At 42.1% G+C, this 25,165-nt stretch overlaps 1 protein-coding gene across 4 annotated transcripts in view; it reads left to right on the top strand.

Annotated features, from left to right (window-relative positions):
* Window positions 1–25,165, top strand: part of LOC140197060 (arf-GAP with GTPase, ANK repeat and PH domain-containing protein 3-like) — a 542,744-nt gene that overhangs the window by 314,977 nt on the left and 202,602 nt on the right. For all 4 annotated transcript variants that reach the window (XM_072256993.1, XM_072256987.1, XM_072256996.1 and 1 more), the window contains 2 exons: window positions 9,941–9,999; window positions 22,655–22,742. In XM_072256993.1, coding sequence (XP_072113094.1) covers window positions 9,941–9,999; window positions 22,655–22,742 — 147 coding nt within the window. The remainder of the gene's footprint in view (window positions 1–9,940; window positions 10,000–22,654; window positions 22,743–25,165) is intronic.

Raw genomic sequence — 25,165 nt, 5'->3', positions numbered from 1 at the left:
AAATATTTCTGCCTTCCCATTATGTGTTGTGGCAGGATTCAACTGTTACTGATGTTCTAATAATCACCAACATCATCAGGGACAGCCCACCACCCAGGTCATGATTTCTCCTTCCTCTGCCTTCAGGAAGAAGATGCAGGAGCCTCAAGACTCACACCGCCAGGTTCAGGAACAATTTTTACCCCTCAACCATCAGGCTCTTGAACTCACCCCGTTACTGAACTGTTTATCAATTCACTTTCAAGGGCTCTCCATCTCATGTTCTTGATATTTATTGATTATTTATTTGTTATTAATATTTCTTTTTTCTTTTGTATTTGCACAGTTTGTTGTCTTTTGTACATTGGTTGGTTGTCTGTCCTGTTGGGTGCAGTCTTTCATTGATTCTCTTATGTTTCTTGGATTTGCAGAGTATCCCCACAAGAAAATAAATGTCAGGGTTGTACATGGTGATATATATGTACTTTGAAAATAAATTTTCTTTACTTTGAACTTTGAATCCTGCTAGACTAGTAATTAAGTTCAAATGTGCCATCTGAATTTGCAAATTTTAATTTAATAAATACAGTTAAATAAAATGAACTCTTGAAGCTTGAAGCTGTTGGGTTGTGTTAAAATCTCAGCTGGTTTAAAAATGTCCTTTAAAGCAGGAAACCCTTCCTCTTTTACTCGGTCTGGTGAACACGTCATGCAACAGCAATGCCCAGTAAATGCTGGAGGAACTCAGCAGGTCAGGCAGCATCATTGGAGAGAAATGGAAAGTCAAAGTTTTGGTCCGAGACCTTTCCATCAGGGCTGGATTTGAGCAGTCAACATTTTGGGCCAAGACCCTTCGTCAGGATTGTGTTGTCAGTGGTTTGAACTATTTTGTCTTCACAACTGGTTGGGTTGAGGGTTGAGCATTTTAATTGTTCTTGGTAATTTGGGTGCAAGGACCAACTTTGTAACTGTAGAAACAGAACCAAATGTCCTCCTTTCTCTGGAAATGGCCCTGGTCATCCTGGTCCTCAAGCAGGCATTCAACCTGAAACAGACAATTTCTCCCTCCCACAAATGCTGCTCAATCTGCTGAGTTCCTCTGGCAGATTGTTTGCTGCACCCTGCTTTCTTGTCTGATTCCTGTTCGAGTTCCACTTGGAACAATATGACAATCTCTGGTTATTGCCTTTGGAGGTACCTGATGGAATCTGTCCCAAACTGGACCACTCTGCTCTGCTCCAGTGGTGTTGCAAGTAGGAACGTGTGGATTCCAGGAGAATGATAGAAACAAAGCAGAGAGCTGAGTGGAAATTCAAGCACATGTAGATAATGCTTAGACAGTCAGCATTGAGCATAACAAAGGGTCTTGAAAGTATCTCTCCACTCCATGAGGTGTCACGTAGCTGCTCCTTTGAAATCCATTTCAATGCTCTGTTTTTTTTCCAATTAGTCTTACTTTTGAAATTCTGACCCAGTCTTCGTTTCCTTGAAGGAGAAATATCCAAATTTCCTCTCTCTTGACATGTGGGAGGGTTTCCTGGGAACACCTCTGAAGCACCTGCCTTTTACCACCCGTTTCTAATGTCCCTATCAGGGTAGTGGACCATTGGTTGGAAACGAGTCCACAAAAATCCTCCATGACAGCATTTTTGAAGAGATGCTGCGTTCTAATTGGATGCTAATGTTAAGCACAACCATGCTTGGGCCCTGAGCTGAAGAGTGAGGAAGAGAACTATGGAGACTCAGGAGAATTCATGTTTGTAGCTTCAGCTTTTAGTTAGAATTGCCTCTCTACCTACACCCCCCCCCCCCCCCAGTTCCCCTGCTTGGAAGGCAGGTGAAAACACGTTACCTTATTCATTGCATTATTTTCAAGTTGAGTTCAATCCAACAGGCTTCTCCACTCCAGAGCTTTGCACTTCCATTGGGCATGGTCATTAAATTCAACCAAAGCAAATATCTCCAGGAGTAGTTGAGTAATCCACGCCCTTTGTATCATCAGCATTTATACAGTGATTCTGCCTGAAGGCAAAAGCTCACTTTTCTACAGTACCTCATTCTGAAAGAGAGTAGTTTGCTCTGACTGCTTACCTTTAAGTCAGCAAGTTCCTCCCCCCTCCCCATGCTCCCATTTGTAGTCTCAGGAAGAAAACTGTTGATTGCTCTGATTGTCTGTGGGGATTCTGCCTTGATTCTTCCAATACTAAATATGCTGGAACTGAGGAATTTCCAGTCTAAATATTAGCACAAGGCTGCAGCTGAGGGTTTGTGCAAAGGCTTTGTATTAAGATGCGTTATTTTTTTGTGTAGCCTCTGTTGGTCGTGGTTGACCATGGGTACTGTGCCTCTGGTAGTCACTGGTTTGTCGAGCAGCGTCGACTGTGGCTATTGAGGCTGATCCTGGAACAGCAGGCTCTGCCACAGTTGCTGCATGTGTAGGGTGTCGTGGAGTCTAAACGGAGAGCTCTCTGTTTAGCTCTCTGCTCCTCGAACTGATTCAGGATCACTCTTTTGCCTTGCTCTAGGTCAGCGGTCCCCAACCACCGGGCCGCAGAGGATGCGCTACCGGGCCGCGAGGAAACGATATAGATTTGGCGATATGAGTTAGCTGCACCTTTCCTCATTCCCTGTCATGCCCACTGTTGAGCCATTACACACGCGAGGTCATTACGTGTCCATGTTAGTGCGGGAAGTAGATCATCTCCTCGCGCTTGCAAATGACAGCGAGCTGAAAAATATGTTTGACATTGCATCTCTGCCGGCATTCCGGATCAAAGTCAAGGCTCAATATCCTGAGATAGCCACGGAAGCACCGAAAATGTTGCTTCCATTTCCAACATATCTCTGCAATGAATGCAACGAAAACTAAATTGCGGAATAGACTGGACATAAGGAACCCCGTTCGAGTATCGCTGTCTCCCGTCACCCCTCGATAGGACCGTCTTGAGCCCAGGGTTCCCACTGATTCAGCGATATTGGTGCGTTGCAATGATTTTATATGTTCATAGGGGGATATATGCGCTGTGTTCAATATCCAAACATTACTTAAAATGTTATGATGCTATTGACTTATATAACCATATAACAATTACAGCACGGAAACAGGCCATCTCTGCCCTTCTAGTAGGTGCCGAACACTACCCTCACCTCGTCCCACCAACCTGCACTCAGCCTATAACCCTCCATTCCTTTCCTGTTCATATAGCTATCCAATTTAACTTTAAATGATAATATCGAACCTGCTTCTGCCACTTCTACTGGAAGTTCAACACTTACTTCAAGCTTCCCTGTTCTCCCCTGATAATTGACTTTTCGCTATATTCATGCGAGGAAAATATGCGCTGTGTGTTTAATATTAAATTCGTTAGATAAACCCTTTTAGAAACGAAATTGAGTGTATTAGCCACTTATCACCGATATTCCGGTCGTGATTACGCCAAAAACGATTTGTAGAAAAATAATCGGCACGTGCACGCATGCGCAAGTCACACATGCGCACTGATGCCCGCGCAAGGCTTCATGGTCATTGTAGTCTTTCTCGGGGTAAACCCAACGTATTTGACTGCTACTCTTGTCCGTTGCCAACCCTACCCATGCCCCCCGCCCCCCCCCGGTCGGCCGGTCCGCAAGAATATTGTCAATATGAAACTGGTCCGCAGTGCAAAAAAGGTTGGGGACCCCTGCTCTAGGTGTTGTTGAAGAGTACCTTGCAATTTGTTGCGGTCATCTTTACAGAGAGTTATAGTATGCCAGTAGACTTATAGAAACAGAGAGCTTTTACAACTTAGAAGGAAGCCAATATGCCCAAAGTCTCCATGTTCTCCAAAGTTTTCTCATCTATGTATTTAGTCACATTTTCAAAAAATGCAATTAAATCTCAGTTAAATTCAACCAATGGGGATCTTCAGTCAACAAAGCCATGCTGACCATACCTGATTAATATCTGCTTTTCCAACTGTAGGTGATTCCTGCCCTTCAGAATATTTTCCCAGCAATTTCCTAACAAGCCTGAAATTACCTGGCATGTCCTTGCGACCTTCTTTCAATAAAGGAACCATATTTGCTGTTTCCAGTGGTGTGGCATCTTACCCATATCCAGCATGGATTTAAGATTCTTTGTCAGGACCCTAGCAGCTTCCTTCTCTGCTTCCCATCATAGCCTAGGATGCATCTCATTAGGCTCTGGGGATTTATCAATCTGTTTTCCCGCTAAGACACTGAATGTCCTCTTTAATCTTCATGTGATCTAGAACTTCACCATCTCAGCTGAAATCTCCAACAACGTGTATCTCCCAAGTGACTAATCTATTTTCTTAACCAATAACAGCCAACACTTTCATTTGAAATTGCCTTTATATAAGTACAAGACAAACGTTGCAAAAACATCTCCTCCACAATCTCCATCAGTGCAAGTGACCCACAAGGCTGATTACTTAGCCCCCTGCTCTACCTGATTTATACTTACGACTGTGAGGATAAGCACAGTTCCAATGCTATATTTAAGTTTGCTGCTGACACAACTGTTGTTGGCCGAATCAAAGGTGGTAATGTCAGCAAAGGGAGATTGAAGATCTGGCTGAGTAGTGCCACAACAATAACCTCTCATTTAATGTTAGGAAGACCATTATTAATTTCAGGAGGAGGAAACTGGAGGTCCATGAGCCAGTCCTCTTTGGGGGATCAGAGGTAGAGTCAGCAACTTGAAATTCCTTGGTGTTATCATTTCAGAGGACCTGCCCTGGGTCAAACACGTAAGTGCCATTGTGAAGAAAGTACGACAGTGCCTCTACTTCCTTAGAAGTTAGTGAAAATTCAGCATGACACCTAAAACTTAAACAAACTTCTGTAGATGTGTGGTGGAGAGTATATTGACTGGTTGTACCATGGCCTGTATGGAAACACCAATGCCCTTGAACAGAAAAGCCTACAAAAAGTAGTGGATATGGCCCAGTACATCATGGGTAGAGCCCTCCCTACTATTGAGCACATCTACAAAAAGCACTGTCGCAGCACAGTAGCATCCATTATCAAGGACTCCCACCATCAGGGCATACTGTCTTTTCGCTGCTGCCAACAGGAAGAAGGTACAGGAGTCTCAGGACCCATGCCACTGGGTTCTGGAGCAGTTATTACCTCTCAGTCACCAGGCTCTTGAACTAGTGTGAATAACTTCATTCAACTTCTTTCACCCCATCACTGAACTGTTCCCATAGCCTATGGATTCACTTTCAAGGATTCTTCATCTCTTGCTCTTGATATTTCTTTATTTATGACTGAGTTGCTTATTTTCTTTTGCAGTTGCACAGTTTGTTGTCTTTTGCACACGAGTTGTTTGTCCGTCCTTTTGGGTGCAGTCTGTAGTTTGGCTCGCCCCAGAATAAAGCACGTGGTGAATAAATAATTCACTGACTTTGGAACCTCTAGCGGTACTCTAAACCATGGGTTTAATCACTGTGTTTGCTCAGGTGATGATCTGTGATAGAGAATGATAAGGGAACTGTGTCAGAACAGAGGGATATTGGTATTTTAAGTTTTGCTGATCCTTATCCATTTTTGTGACCATGTGGGTTTTCAGAAACTATCTTAGAACTTTGTTATGAGAATACTGTTGAGGATGTGTTGTAACATGACGTGAACATTGACATATCCTAGACTCCAGATATTCTCTGTTAATTCTATATAACTGTCATTAGCCCCAGTGAATCAGATAATTGGAGAAATGAAGTTTCCAGCTCCTGGGAGAATGCCCAGAGTCTCCCTTGCAGTTTGCTCCACTTGTTTTAGGGAATTTTGGAAAATTTTCTGGAAGTACTTTGAAGTCGCTGAGATATCACAGAATGGAGCTTTCCACTGTCACAAGAAAGAATTGTGAAGGATAAAAGCAGTATGCTTTCCAAGGTCCCTCTGTACAGCAGTGCTCCAAAGGGCTCGGATATTTACTGTGCACTTTTCTCTTGCATTTTACCTGCCAAAGTGGAACAACTCACACATCTGGATTAAACTCTGCCTGCCATTTCCCTGTCCACATTTCCAACTGGTCTATATCCTGCTGAATCCTTTTGACTACCTTCCTCACTATTCATAACCCCATCAATTTTTTCTGTTTGTGCCCTTTTATTTATACCTTTATATAACAGAGGTGCTGGCCGTGACCCCCCGTGGAACACCACTGGTCATAGACTAATCAGAATAATAATATTCCACCACTGCCCAATGTCTTTCATGGTCAAGCCAAGTTTGAATCCACTCTACCAAGTCTCCATGGATCCCATGTGCTTTAATTAGCTTACCACGAGGGACCTTGCCAAAACCTTTACTAAAGACCACGTATACAACATCCACAGTCCAACCTTCATCAGTCATCTTTGTTACTTCCTCAAAACATCAATCAAATTTGGAGGACATGGCCTTCTTCACACAAAACCATGCTAGCTATACCTAATAAATATACTTTTCCAGATCCAAGCAGATCCCATCCCAAGAATATTCTCTAATCATTTTTTCCTACCACTGATGTAAGATTCAGTGAGCTATAATTTGCTGGTTTGCCTCTATTGACCTTAAACAAAGGAACAACACTGGCAGTTTTCCAGTCCTCTGGAACCTCACCTGTCAAGACCCAGTAGTCTCCTCCCTTGTTTCATTCAATAACCTGAGTATGTTTTCATCATGTCATTATAGCTTACCTACCTTAATGTTCTTCAAGAGTGCCAACACCTCCTCTTTCTTGATATCAGCATGTCCTAGATTATCAACATTGCTCTCCCTGATCTTGCTTTCCTCCATACCCTTCCCTTTGGTGAATACCAATGCTAAGTATTTGTTTGGTAATTTGCTTCTTCCTCTGGTTCTAAGCATAAATTCCCTCCCTTGTCCTTGAATGGCCTTGCTCATGTAAGTTTCAGAGATGTGAGCTCATATCGAAGTTCACATTCCTGTGTAGTATTGTTGGCTTTCAGTTGTACCTTGCAATGGAAGACCATGTGGATGTAGGCGATCCTGTCTGCTGAAGATCAGAGGAGGTTTTTATTATTGTGGTCAATGTTTATATACACTTTCAAGGACTTTTCATATCTCATGTTCTTGATATTTATTACTGATTATTATTATTATCATTTCTTTATTTTTTTCCTTTTTGTATTTGCACTGGTTGTTGTCTTTTGCAAACTGATTGTCTACCCTGTTGATGCAGTAATTCATCGATTCTATTATGGTTATTGGATTTATTGAGTATGCCCCCAAGAAAATGAATCTCAGGGTTGAATATGGTGATGTATTTGTACTTTGATTAAAAAAAATTACTGTGAACTTTTGAGAGAATGATAGTATTGAATGCTGAGCTGCCATCGATAAAGAGCTTCCTGATGTATATGCACCTTTGATGTCCAGTTGTTCCAGGGTTGAGTGAAGAGCCAATGAGATGACATTTTCTGTGGACTTGTTGTGCTGGTAGGCAAATTGAAGTGGATCCAAGTCACTTTTCAGACAGGAGTTAAAATGTTCCATTACCAACCTCTTAAAACACTTCATTACCATGAATTGTAAGTGCTACTGGATGATGGTCACTCTGGAAGCAGAGGATGGTGGGCAGAAGTCTATGACCAATAGTATATCACATGGTCGAGCTCTGACCCTTGTTGATTATGATACATATTAATAACAGGTTAGGACTTATGCAGTGCATGGTACCCTTGGGGAGTGTTGTGGTAGAGATGTAGGGGTATAATATCTTGTACAGGACGGAGATCAGGAAGCTGCTTCATGCATTATAATGAGTAGAGGGTCATGCCAGCTCTGTACTGTGTGAGGTTGGGCAGCTGGAAGCCGCTCCATGAGTTGCAGTGAGCAGCTGATCACACTGGCTCAGTGCTGTGCTTTACACCCAGTGACGTTGAGGGTAGATAGGGTGATAGAAGGATCTCAGCAGGAAATGTTGACTGTTTATTAATTTCCATACATCCTGCCTGACCTGCTAAGTTCCTCCAGAATTTTGTGTGTGTTACTTTGGATTGCCAGCAACTGCAGATTTTCTCGTGTTGATGAAGAAAGTGTTTGGCTTGCTGGCCTTTATCAATCAGAGCACTGAGTGTTGGAGATACGATGTTATGTTGCCATAAATGAGGCTGCACTTGAGGGATTGTACATTTTTGGTTACCCATATATAGGAAAAATGTCATTGACCTGACATAATGAAGAAAAAATTTATGTGACTGTTGCCAGGACTCAAGGACCTGAGTTAAAGGAAGTTTGGCAGGCTAGGATTTTATTCCTTGGAATATTGAAGACTAAAGGTTGACTTTATAGAGGTATATAATATCACGAAGGATATAGGTAAGGTGATTGCACATAGTCTTTCTTTTCCTAGAGAAAGGGAACCAAAAGCTAGATGGCACAGTTTTAAGGTGAGATGGAAAATATTTAATAGGGACTTGAGGAGCAACTTCTTCACTCAGAGGGTACTTTGTATGTGGAATGAACTGCCAGAGAAAGTAGTTGAGGCAGGTACAGTAGCAATATTTAAAAGACATTTGATAACTACATGGATAGGAAATGTTGGAGGGATATGGGGCCAAATATGAGCAAATGGGTACCTTGGTTAGTACAGGCAGGTTGGGCTGAACTTTATTACTCTGTGTAGGATTTTAGTTAAGGGAGAGATTGGATAGGCTGGGTTTGTTTTCCCAGGAGCAGCAAAGGAGGCTGAGGGGCTGACCTGATGTAGGTATATAAAATTACAAGAACCTTAAGATAAGGTAGATAGAATCTTTTTCTGATGGTAGGGGTATCAAAAACGAGAGGTTGAAGGTGTATTTTAAAAGGAAAGTTGTTTACACAGGGAGTGGTTGATATTTGGAAGGTGCTTTAGAGAAGGTGGTGGAGTCAGATACAATCATTATGTTTAAAAGTTGTTTAGACAGACATTTGAATAGGCAAAGCATAGATTCAAGATTGTTTAATTTCATTCCATTATGTGAGTGTAAAGGAGAATGAAATAATTGTTAGCAGCACACACAAAATGCTGGAGGAACTTAGCAGGCCAGGCACTATATATGGAAAAGAGTATAGTTGACACTTCGATCTGAGACCCTTCGTCAGGTAGTCGACATTTTGGGCTTAGATCCTGATGAAGAGTCTCGGGCTGAAATGTCAACTATATTATTTTCCACAGATGCTGCCTGGTCTGCTGAATTCCTCCAACATTTGTGTGTGTTACTTGGATTTCCAGCATCTGCAGATTTTCTTTTGCTTGAAATAATTGTTACTTTGGATCTGATGCAGCACGAAAAAAAACACAATAAGATAAAGAACACAATAATAATAAAAATTCACCATAAATATAAATACATGATAGTTTATATACAGAGATTAATTGTATAATCACAAAGTGATTCTGAGCACAGGAGTGTCTGTACATAAGGTGACTGACAGGAGATGATGAAGTAGTGGAGGGTGGGTTAGTAGGTGCAGGTATTGATCAGCCTTACTGCTTGGGGAAAGTAACTGATTTTGAGTCTGGAGGTCCCGGTGTGAATGTGAAGTAGTTTCCTCCCTGATGGGAGTGGGACAGACAGTCCATGAGCAGGATGGGTATGATCCTTCGTGTTGTTACTGGCCCTTTTCCAGCACCTTCTGTATACAGTATTATGTTCTAGATGGCGGGTAGATAGTTAGAGGGTTACGATCCTAATGCAGCAAATGGGATTAGTCTGGCGGACAAGTAGGTCAACATGAGCGTGATTAGCCAAAGGGACAGTGTCTGTGTTTGATTCTTACTCTATGTCATTGGATGTAAGGCTCTTCTGAGATATTGTGAATGTGGCTGTAAAAACTGAAACTTTTCTTCACAGGTAACCTACTGATTGTGAACCACTTTTGTAAAGGTCACTAAATTAGCAATAGTCGAATAGGTGGTGTAGCTGGGGAGAGAACTGTCTACTGACACAACCTGTGTTTGTTACAGATTCATTTGTGAACAGTCAGGAGTGGACGCTGAGCCGGTCTGTCCCAGAACTGAAAGTGGTGAGTAACCATTTTGTTTCTGCCTTCTGCACTACAATGCCTTTCAGTTGGTGATTTTGACAATATCATCCCTTAGGTTAGAGATGCATTCTGGCCATGTGAACAGGTGAGCCCTGAGCCCCCATTCAGGATACCTGTGTGTCGGTTTGAGTATAGCATGTGCGTCTTCAGCTTACTGAGTCCTTGATTTATTCTGGACAACTTCAAAATCCTTTAGTTTTGACAGCTGGAGAGTAGTTCTTCACACTCGTGACATGCCTTTGGGGTGACGTAAAGGGTTGGGAAGTAGGTGGATGAGTCATGAGCTGCAGAAAGCCTATCCTGTGATATGCCACTCTGGCCGCAGTTTTAATGCAATTGATCCAAAGTAAAGTCAAAGTTGAGTTTACTGTCATGTGAACAAATACATACAGTGGATTCTGGTTGATTGGCTATCAGTTAATCGAGGCAGCCATTCATTTGGAACAAGTCTAAAAGAACAAAAAACAAATTGAAAAAATAGCCAGGACTCCCTTCATTTATTTGGAATACTATGCCCCTTAATTGGGCCAAGAGACTGTTGCCGAACAGTTTCCAGTGCATCAGCTGTGTGCATTTTGTGTGGCCCTTAGACACTACACTGTGCTTAGAGCAAACAGTTTTTAAACAGCATCACTTGCGCATGTTTGTGTTCAAAAAGCAGCGATTTTTGTCGCTGATAGTTGGTGTTTAATGAGCAATAAGATAATTCAGAACTGTTTTGTTCACTGTGGTTTCAAGTGTTTCGGCTTGGAGAGACCAGAAATGGCTAGGAGTGAAAATGAAATGATTTCACTATTTCAACAGGTTAGGAACTACTAAGAATTTGAAGGTATTGACAATCATTTTGAATGTTATAGTGAAAATGAAGGGTAGATGCAACCTTTAAAAGCATTGTCTGAAGGCAGTCCATTATCTGCACTAGGTGTCTGTGCTGATTTCATCCATTTATAGTAGGTCAAAAGATTGATAACTATTAGAAACTAATACACAGTTTTATAGTATTGTGTAACAAATTATGTATTTAAGTGAAATACAGAACAAGTTTTATAGTATTGAAGTGGTTTTGATAGTGTCCTAATTTGTTCTTTATTTCATTTAAGGAAACATAGAAATCTATAAAACATTACAGGCACTTCGGCCCATAACGTTTTTTATTGATCCCAGGGGGGAAAAACTGCCTAGAATTTTCCTACCGCATAGCCCTCTATTTTTCTAAGCTCCATAAGAGACTATCTACGAGTCTCTTAAAAGACCCTATTGTATCTGCCTTTACCATCTTCGTTGGCGGTGCATTCCAAGCATCCACCACTCTCTGTGTGAAAAACTTTACTTCTGACATCCCCGTTTTACCTACTTCCAAACACCTTAAAACTATGCCCCCTCATGTTAGCCATTTCAAGCCCGGGAAAAAGCCTCTGACTATCCACATGATCAATGCCTCTCATCGTCTTATACACCTCTATCAGGTCACCTCTCATCCTCGGTTGCTCCAAGGAGAAAAGGCCAAGATCACTTTTAAAATGTAATTTGTTAGTTAAATAATTTAATTTTTTATATACCTTTTTAATTATTTCCATGAAACTTTGGCTAATTGGGGCAGTCACCATATGGACCAAAATGTACTGCTCACGATGTGTGCCAATTAATCAGAGAATCCACTGTATATGAATAGGTGCAAGAAAAACTTACCTGCTGCAGCATCAGATAAGCAGCATTCACAGGAACAATTTCGTTAAACATAATTATGGAATGGTTTAAGAAGTGGCTAATTGATGGTGGTCTCTGTCTTGTGGATGATAGTGCTACTGAAGTTAAATTATCAGCCCAGGCCTGAATACTGTCCAGTTGTTGCTATGTGCAGCTATGTTCTGCTTCATTTGCTGAGGAACTGCCAATGAATTTGGACATTGGGACCCCAGCCACACACCCTGGATATTCTCTCTTCTCATTAGGCAAAAGATAACAAAAGCCATCAGGCTCAAGGTTAGCTTCTACCATACTGTTATAAGACTATTGAGTGGTCCCAAGATAAGATGGACTCTTGACCTCATAATTAACCTTTGAAGAACTTGCACCTTGTTGTCTATCTGCACTGCACTTACTCTGTTCCTGTGATGCTTTATTCTGCATTCTTGTATTGTTTTCCCTTGTATTATCTCAATGTACTGCTGTGATGAAATGATTTATATGCTCGGCATGCAAAACAATTTGTTTCACTGTACCTCAGTACATGTGACGGTAATGAACCAATTTACCATCAGTGAACATTCTCACTTCTAATAATGATGATTACTATGCTTCTGACAATAGCCCATAGAGTCCTGGGATTGAGATGACTGACTTTATCAACCCACCTTTCACCTTTAATGTGAGGTACGGGAATGCAGAAGATGAGCCATCGTCTGATGGATGGGAGCAGGATGGCTGCCTGATGGTGACTTTTACACCTAATTCTTATCATGTATAACTTTACCCAGTGGATACTCTTCCCATTGATATCATTTTTACCAGGGGTCATGATACAACACTTAAATGTTGCCTTGATGCTGTGATGAGATTGTTTCCTCTTTTTGTCGCAATTCACTTTCTTGCTCCTTATTAATTTCAGTCCCATGGTTTCTGAACTTCAATTAAATCCTCATCTTCAGACCAAAATAAGATAAAAATAAAGTAATAAATAAATAAACAAACAAACAAACAAAAAAAATATATATATAAATAAAGAAAGAAATAGGACACAGAACATTACAGCACAGGAACAGGCAGCTTGGCCCACCGTCTGCACAGACCATGATGCCAATTTAGATAAACCCCATCAGCCAGAGAATATCTAGGGTGGGTGGGATCTTTGATTATTTTGGCTGCTTCACTAAGGCAGTGAGAAGTGTAGACGGACTCAAGCAAGGGGAGGCTGGTTTTGTGATATGTTGATCTTTGTTGTTTCTTGTGGCACATTTACCATCTTTTTCCCGAAGCATTATATGCAGTTTATTCATATTCTCTTGTGAAGAACACAGGGTGATGTGGTATGTTTGCCTTCTGCAGCCAGTGCATTGAGAATAAAAGTTTAGATGTTACCTTGAGGTTGTACAAAATGTTGTTGGGCCAGCATCTGGAATAATGTGTGCACTTTGGTCACCACACTCTGGGAAAGATGTGACTGACCTAGGGACTAGACTAGATTCCAAGGATGTTGCCTGGACTGAAGAGCTTGAGTTATAAAGAAAGACTGGATAGGCTGTTTTCTCTAGAGCAAAGAGGTTCAAGGATGACTTGTAGCAAACGATACAGTGCCCATAAAAAGTATTCATCTTGGAAGTTTTCATGTTTTATTGTTTTACAACATTGAATCACAGTGGATTTAATTTGGCTTTTTTGACACTGATCAACAGAAAAAGATGCATTTGTATCAAAGTAAAAACAGATCTCTACAAACTGATCTAATTTAATTGCAAATATAAAACACAAAATAATTGCATTAACTATTCACCCCCTTCAAGTCAGTATTTAGTGGATGCACCTTTGGCAGCAATTATAGCCTTGAGTCTGTGTGGATAGGTCTCTATTACACATCTGGACCCTGCAATTTTTCCCCATTCTTTACAAAGCTGCTCAAGCTCTATCAGATTGCATGGATATCGTGAGTGAACAGCCCTTTTCAAATCCAGCCACAAATTCTGGGTTGGCCACTCCAGGACATTAACTTTATTGTTTTTAAGCCATTCCTGTATAGCTTTGGCTTTATGCTTGGTGTCTTGCTGGAAAACAAATCTTCTCCCAAGTCGCAGATCTCTTGCAGACTGCATCAGGTTTTCTTCCAGGATTTCCCTGTACTTTGTACTCTACGTTCACAAGCTTTCCAGGGCCTGTTGCAGTGAAGCATCCTCACAGCATGATGCAGCCACCACTGTGCTTCATGGTAGGGATGGTGTGTTTTTGATGATGTGTGGTGTTTGGTTTACGCCAAACATAGTGCTTGGTCTGATGGCCAAAAAGCTCAATTTTGATTTCATCAGACCATAGAACCTTCTTCTAGCTGACCAGATACTCCCACATACCTTCTGGCAAACCCTAGCCGAGAATTTATGTGAGTTTTTTTCAACAGTGGCTTTCTCTTTTCTACTCTTCCGTAAAGCAGCGACTGGTGAAGCACCCAGGCAACAGTTTTTATATCCGCAGTCTCTCCCATCTCAGCTTGTAACTCCTCCAGAGTTGTCATGAGTCTCATAGTGGCCTCCCTCACTAGTCCCCTTCTTGCATAGTCACTCAGTTTTTTGAGGACAGCCTGCTCTAGGCAGATTTGTCATATTTTTTCTGTCGTGGAAAAGAGTACTTGGACCCGGAGGGAGCTGCTTCGGAAAATCTTTATTGATACATGATATCGTGGAGAGCCGAAGCTCCTAAAGGCGGGGTCTTGGAACTCTCAAACAAGAAAACTCAGTCATATTTATACATGAATGGTACGTGACAAGAGACACTTAGGTGGGTTTTTACAGAAGTAAAGGTCATGTGCCTCAGGACATTGTATGACCAGGTAATTCCTTATTTGAACCTTTGTCTACCATTTTAGAGAACAATGTAGAATTAGTCCACTGCATTCTGCATGACGAATTCAAGGCAAAGCTTAGCAATCAGTTTCTTAGTATTTTAGTGGAACTCCAGCAACGCTACCGAATAGCGAAGTAGCAAAAATATGTCCTTTAGCAGCTACACATTCTACTCAAAAAAAAATCAGGCAAGCTGGCTCAACCACAAACATATAAAAATTCTCAGAACAAAGAAGTACAGACACAGTTATTTTTATATTTCAGTTGCGAGGCACATTTCAGTCACTCAGAGTACATTAGTTACGGATAAATGATTGTAGACTTCGAATTCACATTTTAAAGCAAATCATTAGCCCATCAATGCCCATTACAATGTAAGGCCTTGATATTTTCTGTGGTTGCACACTTTCCATTTCTATGCCATATTCTTTCCATTTCTTGATTGACTTAACTGTATCCAAAGGATTCTCAGCAACTTGGAAATTTTCTTGTATCCATCTCCTGACTTGTGCTTTTCAATAACTTTTGTGGAGTTGCATTGAATGTTCTTTTGTCTTCATGGTGTAGTTTTTGCCAGGATACTGACTCATCAGCAGTTGGACCTTCCAGATACAGGTGTATTTTTACTGCAATCAATTGAAACCAATTGGCTGCAGCAGTGATTATTTGGTGTGTCATATTAAGGGGGGGGGGTGTGAATACTTACGCAATCAACTATTTTGTATTTTATATTTGTAACTAATTTAGATCATTTTGTAGAGATTTGTTTTCACTTTGACACTAAAGAGTCATTTTTTGTTGGATCAGTGTCAAAAAAGCCAAAATAAATCCACTGTGATTCAGTGTTGTAAAACAATAAAACATGGCAACTCCCAAGGGGTAGGGTGTGAACACTTTATATAGGCACTGTATGTAAAATTATAAGCTGCGTAGATAGGGTTGATACCCAGAGTTTTTCTCGTAAGACTGGAGGGTAAAGGTTTAAGGTAAGAGGGAGGAGGTTAAAAAGGGTAGTATGAGAGCATTGCAATTAGCATAATACAATGCCAGTGATCAGAAAATGGGGTTCATTTCCCACCACTGTCCTTAAGGAGTTTGTTCATTCTCCCTTGACTGTGTGAATTTACTCTGGGTGCTCTGGTTTCCTCCCACATTCCATAAATGTACAGGTGAGTAAGTTGTGGACATGCTTTGTTGGCACTGGAAACATGACGACATTTGCAAGCTGCCCCCAGCACATCCTCGGATTGTGTCAGTTTAATGCAAATGATGCATTTTACTGTATGTTTTGACGTACGTTTGACAAATAAAGCTAATTGTCATGTAATGGGGATCTTTGGGGTAAATTTCCACACAGAGAGTAGTTGGCATAATGAATCTGGTGGTGTAAACAGGAATAGTAACAACATTTAAGAGGTATTTGAATGAACAGGGCACCAAGGAGCATGGAATTATGAGGGTGAGTGTGATTAGTATCGATAGGCAAGATGGTTAGCATAGTGATAATAGGCTGAAGGACCTGTTTGTGTATTGTGCAACTCGATGACACCTATTGAATTGTGACCTTGTAAACCTGTGGAGTTCCTGGGACCCAGGGGCCTGGTGTTGTTCACTTTTCCCTGGTGGGCGAACTGTGTGTTCTGGCACAGATCCTCTTGGTTGATTGCTGAGAATGATCAAGAGCCAGTTGTTCAGTTAATGAAGGGCTGCATCTGCTGTTGATTTAGGGCTGTTCCCTGCAATTACTGTCTATGCTGACATGAAGCAAAGTGCGTATCCACAGGTTGAAAACAGGCCGAGTGCCCACAACAGCAGAGTCAGCCTGTTTAAAAACACTCAAAGGTTGTTACATAACCACTAATCATACATAACTTAGTGCTGCACGTACAATGAGTTACTGTGATTTCTTTGTATTGATATTGGCATGTTGTTTCTTGTTCATCAGAGAGAGAGAGAGAGAAATATGTGTCTGAGATAGAGCATCTATGAGTGACATGGACAGAAAGAGAGAGGGAGAAAGAGAGTGAGTTTCTGGGATTATTACTAAGATGTAGACAAGGTAGATAAGATACCAAAGACAGACAGACAGAGGCAGAATGGGCATTGCAGGAAGCGGGAGAAAGAAGACATTGTACCCCAGAGAACCTTGGCCCTGATGATGTCAACCATCCCCATGCAGTGAAGTCATAAACAAGTTCCTTTTCCTTCTCTGTCATTTCCTGAGCCCTTTATTTGCCCCGTAAATGTAAATTTGAGTTCAGCTGTCAGCTTTTCATAGTGTGCACAGTTCAATTGTTTGTTGCCTGAGGAAAAGTGTTGGTTCATACAAAAGATCAGGGAGCAACGAGCCAGGTTCTGCAGTGAGCTGGGGCTTTGTATAAACTAGTTGAGCTGTCTGTATACACACAGTGTTCTTCCCTGTTATGTACTCTCAACATTAATTCAAACTCTGGTTCTACCACAAAACATGGCAGTTGATACAAAGATCCAGTGATGAGGTATCACAACCTTTTTGACATTCCCTATTTTCCTGCCCCCTTGAGCAGAAGGTTGAGGTGATTTTAGTGCCAGTATCAAGTACTAAGCACATTAGATTAATACAGGGGGGTGGTGAAGCTCCTCTTCATGACTCAGAGTGGAACAGCAGGACATGATAAATGATGAGTGCATCTGTTTGTCACTGTGTGGATAGACATTCTCAGGCTCTCATTCCATGGAATCTTCCCTGTCCATCAAAGCAGGAAGATTTGGTACTCCCTCAAGTACTGCCCCTCTCACTGTATGACCCTCCCTCAGTACAGTCTTTCCCACAGTGTGACCCTCCTTCAGTACAGTCTTTCCCACAGTGTGACCCTCCCTCAATACTGTCCCTCCCACAGTGTGACCCTCCTCAGTACTGTCCCTCCCACAGTGTGACTCTCCGTCAGTACTGTCCCTCCCACAGTGTGACACTGTCAGTACTGTCTCTCCCACAGTGTGACTCTCCCTCAGTACTGTCCCTCCCACAGTGTGACCCCCCCTCAGTACTGTCCCTCCCACAGTGTGACTCTCCCTCAGTACTGTCCCACCCACAGTGTGACACTCTCAGTACTGTCCCTCCCACAGTGTGACTCTCCCTCAGTACTGTTCCTCCCACAGTGTAATTCTCCCTCAGTACTGTCCCTCCCACAGTGTGACTCTCCCTCAGTACTTGTCCCACCCACAGTGTGACTGTCCCTCAGTACCACTCCTCTGACAGTATGGTGCTTTTGTTATTATGCTCCTGCTTTACCCTCTTTGTGTGCATCCCTGAGACAATGACTCTCCTTCAGTGCTGCCCCCTTCAACACGACAGCATCAGACACTACTTCCTTCCCTACAATCCCCAGACAGTGTGGCACTCCTTCAGTGCTGCTCTTTAATTTTGGGTATGAACAGGCAACACGTTCAACTCCCAAAGGAGGCAATTTAGGCAAGTGAATCACCTAAATTTGGGAATTCACAACAACAGGTAAAGTCGTTAGAAAAACTACTTGATTGCTGTGGATCACTGATGTATTGGTGGGAAAAGAACCTGCTGATCACACCCAGCTTGGCCTGTGACTTACGGAGGACTAAGACACCTTATCGTGTTTATAGACAGTGGTTGGGCAGGCTAGGATTTTATTCCTCGGAGCACTAGAGATTGAGGGGTGACCTTGTAGTGGTCTGTAAAATTATGATGGGCATAGATAATGTGAGCACACAGTCTTTTCACCAGGTTGTGAAACTAAAAACTAGAGGGCATAGGTTTAAAGTTAGAATGAGTAGATTTAAGATGGACCTGAGCAGCACCCTTTTCATGCAGAGGATGATCAGTATAAGGAATGAGCAACCACAGGATGTGGTTGAGGCAGGTACACTAATAACATTTCAAAGGACATTGAACAGTACAGGCCCTTTAGCCCACAATGTTGCACTGACTTTTTAACCTACTCCAAGATCAAGCTAACCATTCCCTCCCAGAGAACCCTCCATTTTTCTTTCATCCACGTGCACAGGAGCAGAATTAGGCCATTTGGCCCAGCGAGTCTGCTCCACCATTTAATCATGGCTAATCCCTTTTTCCCCTCCTCAGCCCCACTCCCTGGTCTTCTCCCAGAAACCTTTGATGCTGTGTCCAATCAAGAACCAATCAAGTTCTGCCTTAAATGCACCCAACGATTTGGCCTCCACAGCTGCCTGTGGTAACAAATTCCACATATTTACCATCCTCTGGCTAAAGAAATTTCTCTGCATCTCTGTTTTAAATGGATGCTGCTCCATCCTGAGGCTATGCCCTCTTGTCCTCGACTCCCCTACCAAGTGAACCATCCTTTCCACATCTACTCTGTCTAGGCCTGTCAATATTCAAAAGGTTTCAATGAGATCCCCCCTCATGCTTCTAAATTCCAGCAAATGCAGACCCAGAGCTTTCAAATGTTCCTCGTATGATAACCCTTTCATTCTGGAATTATCCTTTTGAGTCTCCTCTAAACCCACTCCAATGCCAGCACATTTTTTTTTAGATGAGCCCAAAACAGTTCACGATACTCAAGGTGAGGCCTCACCAGTGCTTTATAAAGCCTCAGTATCACATCCCTGTTCTTGTATTCTAGACCTCTTGAAATGAATGCTAACATTGCATTTGTCTTCCTTACCACTGACTCAACCTACAAGTTAACCTTTAGGGTGTTGTGCATAAGGATTCCCAAGTCCCTTGGCATCTCAGATTTTTGGATTTTCTCTCTGTTTAGAAAATAGTCTACACATTTATTTCTACTACCAAAGTGCATGACGATGCATTTTCCAACGTTATATTTCATTTGCCACTTTCTTGCCTATTTTCCAAATCTGTCTAAGTCCTTCTGCAGCCTACCTGTTTCCTCAACACTGCCCGCCCCATCAGCAATCTTCATATCATCTGCAAACTTGGCAACAAAGCCACCTATTCCATCATCTAAATCATTGATATACAGTATAAAAAGGAGCGTTCCCAACACTAACTCCTGCAGAACCCCACTTGTCACTAGCAGCCAACCAGAAAAGTATCCTTTTATTTCCACTCACTACCTCCTACCAATCAGCCAATGCACTAACCATGCCAGTAACTTTCCTGTAATACCACAGGTTCTTAACTTAGTAAGCAGCCTCATGAGTGGCACCTTGTCACCCTGCTGAAAGTCCAAATATACAACATCCACTACATCACCTTTATCTATCCTACTTGTAATCTCATCAAAGAATTCCAACAGGTTTGTCAGGCAGGATTTTCCCTGAAGGAAACCCTGCTGACTTTGTCCTATCTCGTCCTGTGTCACCAAGTACTTCATAACTTTATCCTTAACTATTGACTCCAACATCTTCCCAGCCACTGAGGTCAGGCTAATGGGTCTATAGTTTCCTTTCTGCTGCCTTCCTGCTGTCTTTAAGAGTGGACTGACATTTGCAATTTTTCAGTCCTCTGGCAGCATGAGTCAAATGATTTTTGAAAGATCATTTCTAATGCTTCTACAATCTCTACCACTATGTCTTTCAGAACCTTCTGGTGCAGTTCATCTGGTCCAGGTGACTTTTGTACCCTTAAGTCTTTCAGCTTTTTGAACACCACCTCTCTTCTAATATTAACTGCACTCACTTCTCTTCCCTCACACTCTTCAACATCTGGCATACTGCTAGTGTCTTCCACAGTGAAGACTGATGCAAAATACTCATTTAGTTCATCTGCCATCTCCTTGTCCTCCATTATTATTTCTCTGGCCACATTTTCTAGTGGTCCCATATACATTCTCAGTTCTCTTTTATATTTTACATACTTGAAAAAATTTTTATTATCCACCTTGATATTGTTTGCTAGCTTGCTTTCATATTTCATATTCTCCCTGCTAATGATTCTGTTAGTTGCTGTCTGTAGGTTTTTAAAAGCTTCCCAATTCTCTATCTTCCTGTTAATTTTTGCTTTGTTGTATACCCTCTCGTTAGCTTTGTCAGCCATGAATGTACTATTTTGCCATTTGAGTATTTATTTCTTCATTTTTGGCATACATCTGAACTACACCTTCCTCATTTTTTTCCCCAGAAACTCATAGCATTGCTGCTCTGCTGTCATCCCTGCCAGCATCTCCTTCCAATTTACTTTGGCCAACTCCTCTCTCCTACCACTGTAATTTCCTTTACTCCACCAAAACACTGCTGCATCAGACCTTACTTTCTCCTTATCAGATTTCAAGTTGAACTCAATCATATTATGATTACAGCCTCCTACGGGTTCTTTTACCTTAAGCTCCCTAATCACTTCTGGTTCATTACGTAACACCCAATCCTGTATAGTTGATCCCCAAGTCAACTCAACAACAAACTGCTCTAAAAAGCCATCTTGTTGGCATTCAATAAACTCACTCTCTTGAGATCCATTACTAGCCTGATTCTTCCAATCGACTTGCATGTTGAAATCTCCAATGACAATCATAACATTGTCCTCTTGACATGCCTTTTCTATTTCCAGTTGTAATCTGTGGTCCACCTCCCAGTTACTGTTCAGGGGCCTGTATATAACTGTCATCAGGGTCCTTTTACCCATGCAGTTTCTTAACTCAACCCACAAGGTTTCAACATCTTCCGATCCCATGTCACATCTTTCTACTGAGTTGATGCCATTCTTTACTAGCAGAGCCCATCTTCCTACTTTCCTATCTCTCTGATATAATGTGTAACCTTGGACATTCAGCTCTCAACTACAACCATCCTTTAGCCACGATTCAGTGATGTCTATAATATCATACCTGCTAAAAGTAATAGTGCTATCTAAGATTCTATTAAGTTTTGCTAATGTGTCTGCCTCTACCAACAGCCCAGTCAGTGCATTCCATGCACTTACACTCTCTGTGTAACATATCTATTTCTGCCACCTTCTGTGCTTTCCTTCAATCACTTTAATGCCCTCTCCTATTAGCTATTGCCACCCTGGGAAAAAGACGCTGGCTGTCCACTCTATCTATGCCTCTTAGCATCTTGTACACCTCTATCAAATATACTCTCATCTTCCTTTGCTCCAAGGAGAAAAGCCCCAACTCACTTACCTTATCCTCTTAAGACATACTCTCTATTCCATGCAGAATCGTGGTAAATAAGACCTTAAAACATAAGAGCAGAATTTGGCCACTTCGCCCATCGAGACTGCTCCACCATTCCATCATGGCTGATTTATTATCCCTCTGAGCCCCATTCTCCTGCCTTTCCCCATCACCTTTGATGCCCTGATTAACCGAGAACTTATCAACCTCTGCTTTAAATATACTCAATGACTTGGCCCCCATAGCCGTCGGTGGCAATGAATTCCACAGGTTCACCACTCTGACTAAAGAAATACCTTCTCATCTCTGTTACAAATGGATGTTTCTATATTCTGAGGCTGTGCCCTCTGGTTCTAGACTCACCCACCATAGGAAACATCCTCTCCACATCCACTCTGTCTCGGTCTTTCAATATTCATTAGGTTTCAGTGAGATTCTCCCTCATTCTTCTAAGCTACAGTGAGTACAGGAACAGGCATAGGCACAGAGCCATCAAACGTGCCTCATGTTAACTCCTTTATTCCCAGAATTATTCTTGTGAACCTTCTTTGGACCCTCTCCAATGTTAATGCATCTTTTTAAAAATGGGCCCAAAACTGTTCATAATACTCCAAGTGTAGTCTGATCAATGCCCTATAAAACCTCAGCATCTCATCCTTGCTGTTATATTCTAGTCCTCTCAAAATGAATGCTAACTTTCCTTACCACCGACTCAACCTGCAAGTTAACCTTTAGGGAATCCTATACCAAGTCCTTTTGAGTTTATAGAGCTGCAGCATTATGTGATGTCTCAGTCCCCCGACTAATAAAGGCTGACACTCCGTACGTCTTTCTAACCACTCTGTCTCCTTGTGACATTTGGATAAATACATGGATAGGAGTAGTTTGGTGGAAAAATAGGACCAGATTGCATGAACAACTTGGTCTGCATTGATGTTGGGCCAAAAGGCCTCTTCCCCTTCTGCATTATTCTATGACTCTGTGACTGAACTAACACTGCGTGTATTTGTTTATCAGGGAATTGTAGGGAACCTATCAAGTGGAAAATCTGCTCTAGTTCACCGATATTTGACTGGAACCTATGTGCAGGAGGAGTCACCTGAAGGTATTTGTGTGTGTGTGTGTGCGTGTGTGTGTGTGCGCGCGCGGGGGGGTGGGGGTGGGGAGGGGTTGCTGTTTATACATGGATGTATTGGGCAGTGGCCAAGACTTGCTGCCTTGTACCCAGTAATGTGATAAACCTTGGTTAACATTCATGTCTGTTTGACTGTGAATGTCCATTAATGTTGCGCTGTCACAGTAACTGAAAAACATGGAATAGTGCTGCACAGGCACTTCACTCCACCATGTCTGTGATGACCATGATGACAATCTTAACTAATCTCATCTGCCTGTCTGAATCCTATTGTACCTACTGCTACTGGCAGTGCATTCCAGGCACCTGCCACTGTGAACAATGCAGATCATTGGCATAGAGTGGTCACCATGGACATGATGGGCTGAAGGGCCTGTTTCTGTGCTACCTGACCTCCGTGAGAAGAAATTCCTGTGAAGAACTGTCCCTTGATCTTAAAACTACATCTCCTTGTTGAAGCCACAATCTTTAGTGATAACATGTCAACACCTACCCTTTCAAAAACCCCTTAGGTTTCTATATCTTGCAATAAGATCACCTCCCATTCACTGATAGGACAGCCCTTCATCCCAGGAAGTAGCCTGGCGTACCTGTACTGGATTGACTCTGGTATGAATGTATCTTAAATAATTGGACCAAACCCGTACACAGTACTTCAGGCATGGCCACACTCACACCTGTGGGTGAGTGTGTGTGCCTAGTGGGGTGTTTATATATGGAGGTACTGGGCAATGGGCAAGTTTTGCTGCCTTGTCACCCAGCAATATGATAAACCTTGGATAGTAGTCATATTTGGTCTTGACTGTGAATGTTCTGTTAATATTGCACTGTGGTGGTAACTGCAAGAACATGGGCACCTCAACTCACTTTCAAGGACCCTTCTTCTCATGTTATCGATATTTATTGTTTATTATTATTATTATTATTTCTTCTTTTTGTATTTGCACAGTTTGTTGTCTTCTGCACTCTGGTTGACTGCCCTGATTGGCTGGTCTTTCATTGATTCTGTTGTGGTTATTATTCTATCGGTTTATTGAGTATGCCCACAAGAAAATTAATCTCAGGGTTGTATATAAATTTAATTTCAACTTTGAACACCTGGCACAGGTGTGATGATATTTTTCTATTTCTGAGCTTCAGCCCGCTCTCTGCCAGTCGCGTTGGTAACTACTCGCTGTATTTGCCTGCTGACGTCCTGTGGTGAATGCACAAGAGTAATGCTTTTAATTTGTACAGAGATCACTTTGCAGTTCATTCATGAGCACTCTCTGTGCTTTTAGATGACAGTCTGCTTCACATTCCTTTGAGCTCACACTTCCTCACATTGGGCCATATTTGCCACGTCTGAGCCCACACTGTAGGAAAGGTTGGTTGTGCTGGAGAGCACACGGAGGGCATTCCCCACCACTTGAGACTGGATACTCTGGGCTTGTTTTCCAGGGAGCAAAGGACAGAAGGAAATCAAATTGTTAGAGGCATTGCTAGGATTGCATCAGAATTGTTTTCCCACAGTAGGGATATCAAAAACAAGAGGATATCAGTTTAAAGCCACTAATCACAATCAGGCAAAGGAGGAAGTCACATTGCCTATCATGTCTGTGCTGCCCATTGAAAAGACTTCTCCAAAGAATTCTTTTAAGTACAGACAAGAAAATTTCTGCAGATGCTGGAAATCCAAGCAACACACACAAATGCTGGAGGAACTCAGCAGGGCAGGCAGCATTTATGGATAAGAGTACAGTCAAAGTTTCAGGCCAAGACCCTTTAGCAAGACTGGAGAAAAAAAGATGAAGAGTAGATTTAAAAAGTGGGGGGAGGGGAGGAGAAACACAAGGTGATAGGTGAAACCGAGAGGAGAAGTGGTGAAGCAAAGAGCTGAGAAGTAGATTGGTGAAAGAGATACAGGGCTGGAGAAGGGGGAATCTAATAGGAGAGGACAGAAGGCTATGGAAGAAAGAAAAGGAGGAGGACCATTAGAGGGAGGCAATGGGTAGGCAAGGAGATAAAGCGAGAGAGGAGAAAGGGGAATGGGGAAGTGGGGGCATTACTGGAAGTTCGAGAAATTGACATTCATGCCATCAGGTTGGAGGCTACCCAGATGGAATATACGGTGTTGTTCCTCCAACCTGAGTGTAGCCTCATCGTGACAGTAGAGGAGGCAATAGATTGACATATCCACGTGAAAGAGGATGTACTGGAACTTTTGGAAAGCACCAAGTTGGATAAGTCTCCGGGACCAGATGAGATGTACACCAGGCTACAGTGGGAGACGAGGGAGGAGATTGCTGAGCCTCTGGCAGTGATCTTTGCATCATCAATGAGGATGGGAGGGGTTCTGGAGGATTGGAGGTTTTTCAGATGTTGTTTCCTTATTCAAGAAAGGGAGTAGAGAT

This window comes from Mobula birostris, chromosome 1 (genome assembly GCF_030028105.1).
Source record: "Mobula birostris isolate sMobBir1 chromosome 1, sMobBir1.hap1, whole genome shotgun sequence".
Lineage (NCBI taxonomy): Eukaryota > Metazoa > Chordata > Chondrichthyes > Myliobatiformes > Myliobatidae > Mobula > Mobula birostris.
This window is presented reverse-complemented; position numbering and strand designations above follow the sequence as displayed.